Source organism: Cimex lectularius, unplaced genomic scaffold (genome assembly GCF_000648675.2).
Source record: "Cimex lectularius strain Harlan isolate CLEC.00 unplaced genomic scaffold, Clec_2.1 scaffold29, whole genome shotgun sequence".
NCBI lineage: Eukaryota > Metazoa > Arthropoda > Insecta > Hemiptera > Cimicidae > Cimex > Cimex lectularius.
This window is the reverse complement of record NW_019392675.1, coordinates 2,016,425-2,030,417: the sequence shown is the minus strand read 5'-3', so window position 1 is coordinate 2,030,417 and position 13,993 is coordinate 2,016,425. Positions and strand designations below refer to the sequence as shown.

Here is a 13,993-nt window from a genome sequence, read left to right as displayed (position 1 = left end):
AGAACAGCGAGTCGAACATTATCAGGGTCTCCCTATCCGCTCCCTACCTAAAGTGACCAACAAACTTCAACAGTGAGAGGATTTTCCTGCTCCTAATCTCAGTGGTGTCGATGAGTGGCTGCCATCTCAATTTCTCATCAAATAGGAGACCGAGGAACCTCACCATCTCAACGTACCGCACGGGTACGCCCCGCAGTCACAGTTGAGGGGTGCTATGCGCCCTTCTCAGTTGCAGGAGTGGACACACACCGTTTTCGACGTTGAGAAGGCAAATCCGATTTCCTCAGCTCCCGCAGCCACTATGTCTATCGCCGATTGCATCCTACCGCCAACCTCCGCCAGATCTTTACCTGAATGGTAGAAGGAGAGGTCGTCGACAAGGAGCATTCTCCGTATCTGCGGAGGGACGCCGTCAGTAACCGTTCACCGCAACCGAGAAAAGCGCAACGCTCATCACCAAGCCTTGAGGGATACCGTTCTCCTGAACGTAATGCCTAGAAAGAACCTGACTCGAAACCTACGGTTCTCCAGGAAACCCCGGATAAACCGTGGCAATTTACCTCTCATTCCGAAATAGTGACCTTTCCGAAGTATCGTGTATCTCTACGTAGTATCATACGCCTTCTTGAGGTCGAAAAACACGGCCGGAGAGTGTTCTCTGTTCAGGAATGTGTCCTGAACGTCTCCCTTGAGCATAATCCACTGCGGAGCGATGCCTACGGAACCCCCTTGGTACTGGCTGAAAAATCCCTTTGTCTCAAGGTGCCAGATCAGTTCACCTGGATTCCAGCATCTTACTCAAGCAGGTTGTCAACGAAATCGGTCTCGTGGCCAGACTTGGTTCCCTACTGTATAATGAGCGCTTCTCTCCAACGATCGGGGTACGAGCCTGAGCCCCTTATGTTGTTGAATAATTCCAACAGTCGACACTTCGCACCATGGGGAAGGTGTTGAAGAATCTCATATGGGATATCGTCACACACGGGGCTTGAATTCCGGGAGTGACCCAACACAGACTCGAGCTCCCCCATCGTCGGCGGCATGTTATACTGTTCATCGGTCCCGCCACTGAAATCAAACCCAGTACGTTCCATCTCAGTTTTCCTGTGCCGGAAGCCCTGGGAATAAGATTCAGAGGTGGATACAGCAGCGAAGTGCCGCGCCAACTCCTCGGCAACATTCGAAGCCTCCGTCACACACCCCCGATCAGTGGTTAGTATCAGCACCGACGGAGGTTTAAACCCGCCATAGAGAGCTCTGACCTTGTCCCAGACCTCCCTGGCTGAAGTAGGTAGGTCATGTCCGACACATACTTTGCCAGGCTGTCCTTTTTTGCCTGATTGAAGGTTCGTCTCTCCCTAGCTCTTTTCATTTTAAAATCTGCCAGGTTCTCCTCCGTCGAAAGCCTTCTGAAACGCCGGAAGGCCAGCTTCTTCTCCGCGTGTGCACATCTACAACCATCACTCCACCAAGGAACTCGGGGTCTACAAGAAGATCTCCTGGGGATCGCTCTGGTTGCGGCGTTGTTGATCTCCCTCTCAAAGAGAAGGAGATCAGTGTCGACATTCCCCGTTAATTCGGGTGCTGACCCCGTCACGGAGAAAAGCTTTTTTTCACAGGTTTCTTTTCGGTAGCTACTTTCTCTGATGTTGCGCCCTTCGGCGAGTTTGTGGTGGTTCTCTTCCTGTTGCCAGGAAAGAGGATGAACCCTTCAACATCATCATCAATCTTATTAGAAGATGTGTGTTCATGGACACTCAAGAAGACCGGGAGATCGCTACCTCCAGATGAGAACTGTGTATTGTGCACGGTAATTTGCGTTTGTTATATTCGGGTTCCGAGGCCCTTGGCCCCGTGCATCGGCCTATGTATTAGTGGTGTCATGCTGACGGAGGACCAGACACCGTCCAAGTCTCCCGTCCTCACACCATCTAGTGTTAGGTATGGCGGAGTTATGTACGTACTGGGTCGCCAATCCCAGGACGTGAGATGTTTAATCCGTCTCAAGAACCTTCCTAAGGACGGTAGCCCTAGGGTGAGTACTGTTAGTGTGCTTATGTCAGTGTAAGTGTAGTTGGGGGGGAGTGTGTAATATGCGTGGACGCAGTTTACCCTCACGCCCGGGAGGCACAGCCAGATATTCGATTAGATTTTAATAAAAATATAGCTCAGGGTACCTTTAATATATAATTTTAAATTATCACGTATTTGTTGGTAATTTGAACTGTAATTTCATTTATCTGCCAAAAAAATAATAATAATAAAACAGAATCATCTCTATGTTCTAGAGTCTAGATGCTTGCGATTAGCACTCAGTGGTTACGTACCATCTTATGAAAAGTATGCTGAGGACATGCAGTGCCACGCTTCAACATCCAAAGCAACTCCTTAGTTAAGTTTAACACCATATGTAACTCTTTTGTTTTGTAACAACCAATAAACTCGCAATTTTGAATAACTATGAGTTTTTTCATTGATATTGTAGAGAAGAACCTAACTAAACCTAACCCAAACCTTGACTAAAATAATGTACCTATATTGTGCAGAAAGCTAATATCTATATATGCTACGGTACACCCTACCTAGGTAGGTAGGGTGTATCGTGTATGTACGACAACCCTGCATCACACACACTTGCAGCCTCTCAGAGTCGATCGTAAGTAGTCTAAAAATATTGAGGTAGATCGCCAGCAGTTCAAGTTTGAGCACCCCTGTTCTAGACCGTCTACTATCACCTTTGTTTTTTGCATCGCATAGCGGACTACCCGGTAATGTATTTTACAAGATTTTTCGTATTCAAATCGCCCTTTGTTAAATAATTCATGGTTGGCTGTGTAAAAACTAAAAAAAATTCTAGCTACCCAATTGCTGGACGTTCTAATAACTTTACGTTTATAATAAAAAGATAATTCTTTTTCATATTATTAACAATTAAAATTCAATGGGCTGTGGAGGAATTCGAACCAAGAATCCATAGCATGGCAAATACAAATCGGATGCTCTAATGAAGGTGGCCATTCACCATCACTCCAAATGGAACCGCGCCAAGCCTCCAGCTCCATTTGGAGTGCCTGAAATTTGAGGGGCATTCACGACCGCTCCACAGCCAGTCGCTCCGAACGTCATCTAGTGAATTACCTTCTCAAAATGGATGACGATCTCTTGTGCTTCTGTTTATTTACATATTAAAAGCAAAAAATCGAAGAGGAAATGGTGTAAGAAGTGGCTCCTGAACAGAAGCCGTAATACCCACATCAATTTGATGAAAGATCTTTCCCTTGAACCCGCTGATTGGAGGAACTATTTAAGGATGGATGAAACGTCTTATTTATTCATTATATTTAGTGTTCTATTGACCAAATTACTTCTTTCAATTATTTAATCTTTTTTGTAAGGTTTTGGTTGAAATGAAAAAGCTAGTGCCACGAGCGGGATCTGAATCCATGGCCTTCGGCTAAATACGCCGCTGCTCTACCACTTGAGCTATCGTGACTTCGATCCTCTCCGACACCAAAAAATGGCAAAAAGAGAGAAAATTCGAAAGGTTGTAGGTTGAGATGGGGAGTTGGTGCCCGAGTGGATCGAACTATCGAAGTCAGGATAGCTCAAGTGGTTAGCGCAGCGGCGTATTTAGCCGAATGTCGTGGATTCGAATCCCCTCGTGACACTATTTTTTCATTTCAACCAAAACCTTACAAAAAAAAGATTAACGTCTTATTTATATTTACTCCAGCTTGTTACCCCCTTGATTAGAAAACAAAAGACAGTCATGAGAGAAATCATCACTATATGAAAGGTTGGCAACCACATTACGATTTCTCGCTACAGGGATGAACTACAAAGAACTTAAATTCTCTACTACGATTTCTGATCATTGTTAGGGGTTATCAATACCTCATCTCTCATTGCATTTGTATCCTTTGTTTTGAAAACGTCGACCAACTGGTTGAGGACAGAATTTATTTTATTTCTATCGTGGTAATCATTGTCCACCACTTTCCATAAACATGGTAAACTTTCATTCAATTCAATCACCTCAACAATAAAATCTCGATTGGATGTCATTACCAATAAAGAATAAACGTTTTTGACTTTTTGAGATTGTACGACGGAGATGTTTGCTCAGTGACAGAAAGATGGAGACTGCGCCAAAAAAAACGCGGGTTTTCCAATTCACTCCCAAGCCAGCGCTCCAATATTCCACCCTCCATGCCAAGTTTTCCCATTCACGAACGCGCCGTAGATATTTGGAGTGGCGCGATGGAGTTTGGACCGGTCGAATATTCGGCACAGCCGGGCACGCCGGTTCAGTTTTGCCATTGACGTGGTTTTTGGAACGGCGTCGCTCCGTTTGGACTGCTTGGAGCGATCGTGAATGGCCACCTTAACCGCTTGGCCACCTCAAAGATAAGAAGGTTAATATGAATTAACAAAAAGGTGTTCGTAGAAAACATTGTATAAGTAAATCGTTCAGCTTTTTTGTTTTTCTTTTTATAAAATATAACCTCACCTGGCAGTATATCTTTGTATGAATTGTATAATCATTTAGAGGTCGTGCGATGTGGTCTGGTGTGATGTAGGTTTGGAAAAACATTTTCTTTATCGTGCCAACGTTTCGATCTTTATTGAGATCATTTTCAGAGAGTGTTTTCTGTGTACATGTGTTACGGTTGTGTGCCGTATCAAACACTCTCAACACGACACATCTACACAGAAAGCACAAACTTTGAGCCCTCAAGATCTCAATAAAGGTCGAAACGCACGCACGATAAAGAAAATGTTTTTCTGATCTCACGATCCTTAAATAATCATTAATTAACGGTCACTAAATACTACACACTTATTTAACCATTTTTAAAAAATATTTTTTGCAACTGGTTAGAATAGTTAACTTTTCACCCTTTTCGTTTAGGGTTTGGTAAATGTTCAATTTTGAAATTGCATTGTTGTTCTTTCTTACTGAGTTAAAGTAGAGCGTATTTTAGTTTTTAGAAGTCTGCCAGGCCCGCGGACGACTACCTGCTTGTGCCGGTCGACCCGAGGGGCTGATTTTGAAACGTTCCACCAATCTCAGTTGCAATCCTAATCCTAATTACCGCTAGTCTCGGTTTCCTTTTTGTCCCCTTATCGCCAAAAGAGGATTTGCCGACTGAGTTCAACCGGTTAAACCGTGGGCCCTGTAAATTACAAAATGACGAATGAAAAACACACAAATTGTAACCTCGCGGGTCAATGAACTCTTCCAAAATCGGTTAAATATTAAAGAAAAGCGTTCGTTAAGTTCTATCCCACGCTTTCGAAAAGCGGGAGTAGTATCAACACTCTTTGAAAAATAACCGTGTACTTGAGTCTGGAATAGATTCAAATGTATATCCATTGATGATAACCCAGAGCCTGATCAATTTTCAAATCAACGCCGCCCTATCCTGGTAGAGGAATCCTTCCCCTTAGTTGGAATCATTTCGCGAGCTGCCCAGCAGCTGTAAATTTATTACAACAATGTCTTAATTTAGCGTGAATTTCGTAAGAAACCGCTTAGCTCTTGTGTTTGGGACAATTAATTGAATTAAGGATTTATTAAGCTAGTTGAACAGATATAAATAAGCTTAGATAGTGCTCAACAAAAGAATATTAAATGTTGGTAAACATTAAAGAGAATAAACGTATTTACTATGACAAAAGATGACCATGTATCAATCAATTATGCTTTCTATAATACATGGAAGAATAAAAAATACACATACTTTTTCGTTTTATATTTTGTTAACAGATATTTTGTAACATTATATTTTTATGTAGTAATTAAGCGATTCTTTTTCCTTCTTTATTGTGTTTAGGGCTATTGTGGGCGGTAAAGAGTTTATTTTTACAACCCCCAGCTGTCCGTTGTATAATCCATAGCCCAAAAATTTTCGAATTTTTCCGGTTTTAAGAATTTTAAAAGAGAAGTCAAATTGAAAAGTATAATGGTTGTAGGGAATTACAAGCCCTGGGCGAAGATTTTTTTGGCCGCGTCGCGATATTGTACATTCCAGTTCGGAGGGACCGTCTTAACGGCTACGGATAAACCGGAGGAAGAGAAAAAAAGCGGTGATTCGATGCATAAAGGGAGAAGGAGAGAGACGGCGAGAACAAACTGAAGAGGGCGAGCGAGAGAAGACGATAGGGGTGCAGGATAACGGACCCCTATGCGTCCTCCCATTTTCGACAGGGTACTCTTTCCACGCGAAGTTTTCTGATTCTCTTTCACACGCGCACGTGTGTAAATTCTCTGTAAATTCTCTCCGCACAACGGATCTATCTTATATTCGAGGGTCGCGTAATCCAATTTTTTGACTTATTTCTATACAAAACATGTTTAAATGGTTTATCCTGTAATTTTAAAAAATAAAATACAAATACATACTTTAACAATGAAAAATTGCATTTCTAAACACAACAAATGCAAGATGCTGTTTTAAATTTTATTCATACAATGCCAAAAATCTTTCGAAAATAGTACATAAAAACATTAGAAAACAAAATGTTACTTATTACTTACCCCTAGAGTTTCTTAAAAACTATTCAACCTTGCAAAAAATTAAACAGTATTTTTTTAAGTATACGCTCTACTTAGTTATTCAGATATCGTGAGATGCGGTCGGGTGTGATGTAGGTTTCAGAAAAACATTTTCTTTATCGTGCCAACGTTTCGATCTTTTATTGTGATCATCTTCAGGGCTCAAAGTGTTTGTCTTCTGTGTAATTGTGCCATCCTTGTGTTTTTCTGATACCTACATCACACCCGACCGCATCTCACGATATTTGAATAACTATCGATTAACGGTCACTAATCTCTACACATATACGCTCTACTTTCAAACGTTACAATAATTACATGTTGTTGCATTTTTTGACAAATTGAAAATTACCTAAAATATTTTTTTTTAATGTGTGGTGTTTAGTGACAGTTAGTTAATGATTATTTGGAGGTCTTGAGATGCTGCCTGGTGTGACGTAGGTTTTAGAAAAACATTTTCTTTATATTCCAATATCTCACCGGCACTCTCAGCACGCCCCACAATAATGACACATCTACACAGAAAACAAACTCTTTGAGCGTGTACAGATACTTTGATTGAGTCTAAAATTTCTAGCATTGTATAAATTCATTTGTTCACATCCTACATGTATTTGTATAATTTAAACAATGTTTATAAATCCAAGGCCCTGAAGATGATCTCACGAAAGATCGAAACGTTGGCACGATAAAGAAAATGTTTTTCTAAACTACGTCACACGAGACCACATCTCACGATCTCCAAATAATCTTTTTTTAATGATAACCTACATTTTCATATATGGAATATTATGAAATATGATGAAAAACGTTCGTAAATCGTTTCATAAAACCGTTAGATACATAGAGTGTCAACTGATTAATGTCCCCTGGTTTTCTCAAAAATTATTCAACCAAAAAATTTAAAGGTTATTTTACCATAAGGTAGGCCTACTGAAAAATCCGTTCATAAAAAAGCAAAATTTGAGACATTCCTGTATTTTTCTCTATAATCTCTGCTGTTAAAAAACAATTGACATCGCAATTCGTCTCTTTGCCCTAAACGGCCGTTTAAAAACGTCTAACGGGCCCTGAACAATTTAAGCAGACTTATTAATTTAATGAAGCCAGGTAATTAAAGTCATTAACACCAGGTATTTTTTCATCAGTTGCTATGAAACAGGCATATATTGGAAGAAGCAAAAATTCTGATAAGGAAATGGAAGCAATCACTGTCGTAAGAAGGGGAAACTGGAGGAAGATTCAACCTCTAATTAAAGATAATGTTGTTATAAAACATATTGCTTTTAAGTGACAGAAAGCATTTCACACTTTTAATTACGTTTTCTAATTGAAAATAAATCACAAAGAATACAAATTGGATGGAACCAAAGTAAATTCCTCGTATCGAAAACTAAAAAAAGTATTAAGGGGAGTCGGACCATGAAATTAAAAAACTCAATTTTATGCTTTCAATCGACCTTTTATGCTACTTTATTTTTCCCCTGCACTGTTTTCTATTAGTCTTACTTATCGTCTTTTATGTTTTGGCTGCTATTTCTTTCATTTTTGTTTATCAGATTTTTTATTTCTTCAACTTCTGCCCGTTTCATAGAAAATTATCCAAAATGACCAGGTGTTATTCATTTTAATTAACTTATATAATTACTTAAGTTCCTAAGTCTTGGACTGGCTTAAATTTGTCAAGGCCCGGTGGATGTTGTTTTCAACGGCCGTTTAGGCAAAAGAGTCGAGCTGCGACGTCAATTGTTTTATAAGAGCAGATTTTAAAAATACGCCAATGCATGTCTCTCAATAAATAATCGTGATATGAAGTCTCACGTTCGTGGATGAGGATCATTTTTGATATTAAATCGGCGGATTGTAATTTTTATTTTTTTTTATTGGGCCACCCTCTCCCGAGATGTCGGGGTGGTTTCTTTCGCCCCGGTCCCGTCTCTTTCTCAACCTTGATCTTTGTGGATTTTGTGGCAACTTTCCTGGACGGATCCCAGTCGGCCAAGGTCAATTAATAAAACTCGCGAATCGGGGAGTGGGTTGGACGGGGCGAGCGGCGTCAAGTCTGCGTGAGTGAAGTAAGATGGGGCGAGATGTGTGGAGAAGTGGATCGGTCGCTTGGTAACGGTCCTCATGCCGGTCCCCCCAGACCACGTCAAAGTCCGTACTGTCCACTAGAAGAGGGGGGCCTTATTGATCCATACAAAGGACAAGACCCTTCCTTTCTCTCCCCCTCATCACTCCGCCTCCTCCTCCTCTTCCTCACCATCTCCCCACTACACCGGACCAACTACTAACTAGAACAACTCCCAGTCGCACGCTCACCCTCAAGGGTATCGGTTCTTTTCGACCAGTGTCTAGTGTGGTTACCACATAAGCCTTTAGTGAAGAGCGAGTGGTTTTTCTCGACCCGCGAGTGCGCCAATGAGTTAACTGCTTTCGTCCGTGATTTTATCCCCCGTTGAAGGAAAGCAAAGGACGAGGGCTATCGTTTGTGGCGGAGTGCGAGATGGCATCCAAGATAACGACGCAGCCGAAGAGGCCGGTGAGGCAGTTGTCCATCCACGAGAAGCTGGAGGCGATCCACCGGGTGCACGAGGGGGAGTCGAAGGCGTCCGTCGCCAGGATAATCGGTGTCCCGGAATCGACGTTACGGGGCTGGTGCAAGAACGAAGACAAACTTCACGCGATGGCGAGCAAGACTTCGCCGTCTCCCGAGCCACTTGCCCTGTCGGACGGCGGCCCCTCGGAGGCGAAGAAGCCCCGTCTCGACGTCGTCGCGGAGGCTAACAAGAAATCCGAACTGGACGAATCCCTACTCTTCTGGCTGAGGAACCAACAGGCCCAGCAGCTCCAGAACATGGACATCATGAAGTACACGCCGGACGGGACGAGCAGCTGGTTCTGGAGGTGGTACAAACACTACGGCTTCCAGAGTCCGGGCTTGGAACCGTTGCCCCTGGTCAAGACCAAGTCCACGCTCGACACGGTCCTCCTCAACCTCAACAACAACAACAACCACCAAGACGAAGCGAAAGAGAACAAAGGGAGCGAGAGCGGGGGGCAGCCGAGCGACGGCGAAGACGATCCCCCGGAAACGGCAGCGGAAGCGGTTAAACACGGGGAAAGGTTCCTCAGATGGCTCGAATGTTGTTCCGACCCGTCCGTCACCGCCGTCCAGCTCCTCCAATTCAGGTACTTACTCAACAACGTTAAATCCTGCGCGGAGCGGCGTGCTAATAAACTTCTTAAAGCCCCTCCCAGGGCAAAGAGGAAGTAAACAAAACACCTACTCAACTTCCACCTCCTAAACGAAATTACCGATGCATACACTGTGTCACGTCAACAGAATCGAAGACGTCATACTTGTTGAAAACGTGCGTTTTAAAAACAAAACAAAAATTTTTTTCCCCCATTTATTATTTTTGTTCCGACTAATTTGAAAAGTTTTTAACACCACGTGTTGTACAGTGTATACATTTTGAATTTTTAAGCTCAGGGTTTTTCGAAATACCACGACAAGTGTCCTATATTTTGATTTGATATAATTGATAAAACTGTTCCTCATGAATTTGTATTACCAAAAATTTTACTTTTACTTTTGTTTTAAATTTACGTTAATTTAAATTTAATTTGCGTAATTTTAAGACTCCTAGATGAGGGTTTACAGAACATTTGTTTTGTTATGCTTTGTACATGTGACTCGATGATTCCTTAATAAACGTCTAGGTCTTTTAAATATTTTATTGTACGTAGTATTAAGATATGAAGATCAAATTCTCGGAACAGAACTTAAAGTCGTTCTGTAATTTATATCTTTTGAATGTGATAAAATATAGGTAAATATAAATGTAAATATGGTTAGTTTGTGTTTATTTAGTTTTTTTTATATATAATAATATATTATTGAACCGTATTATTTTGTTTAATAAATACACATTTAACGTGTGGACGTATGGTGCCATTCTTTTATATGAACTGAAATTGTGGTACATGTCTAGAATTTAGAACCACTTTTAGTCTTGCCCAGTCCACACGAATTTGAAAAAAAAAGAAGTGATTTAAAGAAAAGAAAATTAATTTGCACATTTGAATAATGTCGAGACGCATTCATATTTTTTTTTCTCCTAGTTTTGTTGATAGTTTGATTTATTGACTTGCCAGAAGCTTGATTACCTTAAAGTGAAAACATTTCTGTTACGTACCTTTTGACTTATTTTTTGTGATAAGTAAGATGAATATTTTTTTTAGTTGATTTTCATTTGTTTTAGTCGTGTCATAAATTGACTGCCAATCCATAGATCATGTTTAAGTAGAGTTTAGTATTGTGTATATAATTCTATACGTGTGTGTGTACATAAATATATACACAAGCTATAATATAAAAAGTTTCTAGTTTTAATATATATAAATATATATATATAAAATTTTTATACATACATATATAGTTTTTTCAGAACCGTTGAAATATTTTCATAGCTTTAGTTGGTTTAGTCAGTCGGTGCATATCCTTGGATGTGTTGTAAATATAAGGTCGGTCGAAACTTCAACGGATTGTTAAGGTTTCGACAGCCTGCGTCGCATATGTAATATAAATATATATTTTAATAAATATTGCTCTATTCAATATCGCTTACCAAAGAAAATGGGAGTAGGCCTTGGTTTGTACTTTACTGTGCTCTGTTGAAAAATTGTAATTTTGTACGCCTTCGACGATCCTCCAGATCGCAGAACGCAACAAAATATTTATCGAGACCAGCTTCTTTAATTTTACAAACTGAACGTTAAATCGACGATTGTCGGGAATAAAACTCAACATTAGTTTTTAAAATAGTTTCGTAAATAAATATTTCTCTCTTTGTGCTGTCGTAATTTGATGTCGAGCACTACAAATTCCGTTCTTTAAAAATTTATTCAATTTTTCTAGAGATTTTTGAAAATTGGGATTCACCATATCTCACTATTTGTAAAATAGCCTTTCTTACATTTGTTGTAAAATCGTTGAAGGTATGTAACTATTATTAGTGAGAAAAAAAATATATAAAACGGTAAAAAAAAAGAAAAACTTAAAAACCAGTGTAAAATGCCCTCTGACAATACAATTGAGCGAGTCCTAGCAAGTCCACAATGATTCTATTTTTGTATGAATGTTATGTAGTTTTGTGTAAAAAAAAAAAGGAAAGGCCTTTTGTATTTTTCCTATATGTAGATTTAAGATGCTGAGACCATTTGTATGTTACTTTGTTATAAAACCTATTACACCTTAAAGAAAGAAAAAATCTGAAAAAATGTATTTCATTACTTTATTATTAAAATTGACATTCAAATTTGTGTTGTGTTTCATTTCTGTTTCGAATAGCATGGAACGTTTCTTTTCACCAACCTAGGTATTGAAAACAATTGAGAAACTGTTACAAATATAAACAAATCCTTTAGGAAAAACATCCATTCGGATTGCATTTACTATGTCGACAGTATACACATTTTAGTACTACTACATAGGTCACCGCCAGCCCTCTCTTTCTTAGCTTTCCTTTTATTATCTTTCTCCCGTTTTAAACTACTAATTTATTTACGTGTTTCTCCAGCCAAGTTTTGACGTTGTATGATACGACGGTAAACCACTCCCTTTTGTTCATCTTATTGCTTGTCCTTCTTACCTTAGGGCCTCGTCAGTTACGGATAAAATAACACAGAAACACGATAAAAACTATTAGACTCGTTAGCATTCATACTACCGCAGAGTACTCGGTATTCCGCGGGATATATGAGGATATTGAGTATATTGCCTAAAAATTACGGATGGTTGGCTTAATCTTGATGACTTTTGTCCGTAAATTTATTTTTTTTAATCAAGAGTTAAAACAAAATGTTTGTCATTTAGTGTTTTGAACATTTCATCAACTGTAGTAATTCCTGTCATATCGGAATTATCGTACCCGTTGGGTGTTGCGGACGAGTGATCAAACCACTTTACAATACTACTTTTATACCATTCTTAATTAAAATTTTATAGGCTTTCCGGGATTCGAATCTAAAGGTATCCCCTATTTGAAGAAGGTTGAATAAAAATTGGGTTAAAAAAAATAAAATCCGATCGTAGAAGGAGTAACAACAAAATATACGCGGCGTCAGTGGACTGGGCCGTCCGAAAAGCGCTTGCGGGTCAATAGAAGGGTGATAGCCTCCAGTGAGTAAGACCTATGACTTTTGGGCCAAAGGTCGCGATGCAAAGACAAAATAGAAACTAGTTAGTCATTACTAAACACTCTTATATATTAGTGTCAATCACTTCCAATGTTATTTAGGATATAGGGAGGGCAGTGACGCTTCGGCCGTCGGACAGGATTACTTGGAAGGGTGCGAGATGGAAGGTTGGAAGATATGGATAATTATTTGTTAAACTTATTGTAGCTACTTCAAGGACATATTGGATATTAAGGTCATTGTGAATAGTAAGCATGGATACATTGGAGTGTAAAGGAGCATTGACGATGGTTCGGAGAATTTTGGATTGTAAGGAGTGGATACGTTGGAGGTTGTAACGATTTGTTGAACCCCAAGATGCTCTATGACTAGGGGCCTCAAAATAGTAATGAAAATGAGTCGTTAGTTTTGTCGAGTCAGACTGGATCGTTTGTCCAGCAATCTTTCGTAGGGTAAAAGTGACATGTTCACATTCGTTGTTTGTTTGTTGTCATTTTCCACCGCTTGAACTGCTCAAGGGATGTGACCTGGATTTGAGGGGGTGAGAATCGCTTCAGGAAGGGTAGAAATTTCTGCGGTGTATACTCTGTAGAGGATGAATTCTACAATACTTATTTGTTGTACTCTTGCATTTGTTCGATAGATGTTCGATATATAAGGCGTCCCACTTAATTCTCCACATAGGGAGCGAGTAGGTATGTGAGAATTTTGCTCTAGTACGGCAGCGAATCTTTGGGTGCCCTATTCGATATAAATTTTTGATTGCAGGAAATCTTATTGTTACATTGTAAAAAATAAATTAAAAGTAAAGTAAATCGTTTCCTGCATTCCTGTAATACAAGAGGGCTTAACGTTTCAACACGTCGTGTGTCTCGGAGGAGTCAGAACCACTTCAAACTACATTTTTTGTATCACTCTCGGTTGAAATTCCATGGGCTGAACCAGGATTCGAACCGAGAATCTCTAGCATGGCAAATACTTATCGGTAGTCCTATCGACCCGGACAGCGCGGCCCCCTTTTCGGTCAACTATATATTTCTGATGCCGTTGTAAACCGGCTCGAATTAAAAAGAAAATATCACCAGCCCACCATAAAATACTGGATTTTATTATTTCATCCCCCCTCAATAACGTTTTTCTATCATTCACAATTTAAATGAGTGAGAAGTGGTAAAAAATAATGTAACAGTTGAAATATTTATTTGTCGCCCGTGGCGTTTAAGTTGACCC

At 39.9% G+C, this 13,993-nt stretch overlaps 1 protein-coding gene across 1 annotated transcript; it reads left to right on the top strand.

The window, feature by feature from the left end:
- The first annotated feature begins 8,843 nt into the window (after positions 1-8,843).
- On the top strand, positions 8,844-11,887 carry LOC112126414 (protein distal antenna-like). The gene has a single exon (XM_024225449.1). The coding sequence runs from the start codon at positions 9,066-9,068 to the stop codon at positions 9,834-9,836; it is 771 nt and encodes a 256-aa protein (XP_024081217.1). The 5' UTR covers positions 8,844-9,065; the 3' UTR covers positions 9,837-11,887.
- Positions 11,888-13,993: the final 2,106 nt, after the last annotated feature.

Excerpts from the sequence above, each read along its gene's own strand:
- LOC112126414 (XM_024225449.1), top strand. The coding sequence starts at position 9,066 with ATGGCATCCAAGATAACGACGCAGCCGAAGAGGCCGGTGAGGCAGTTG.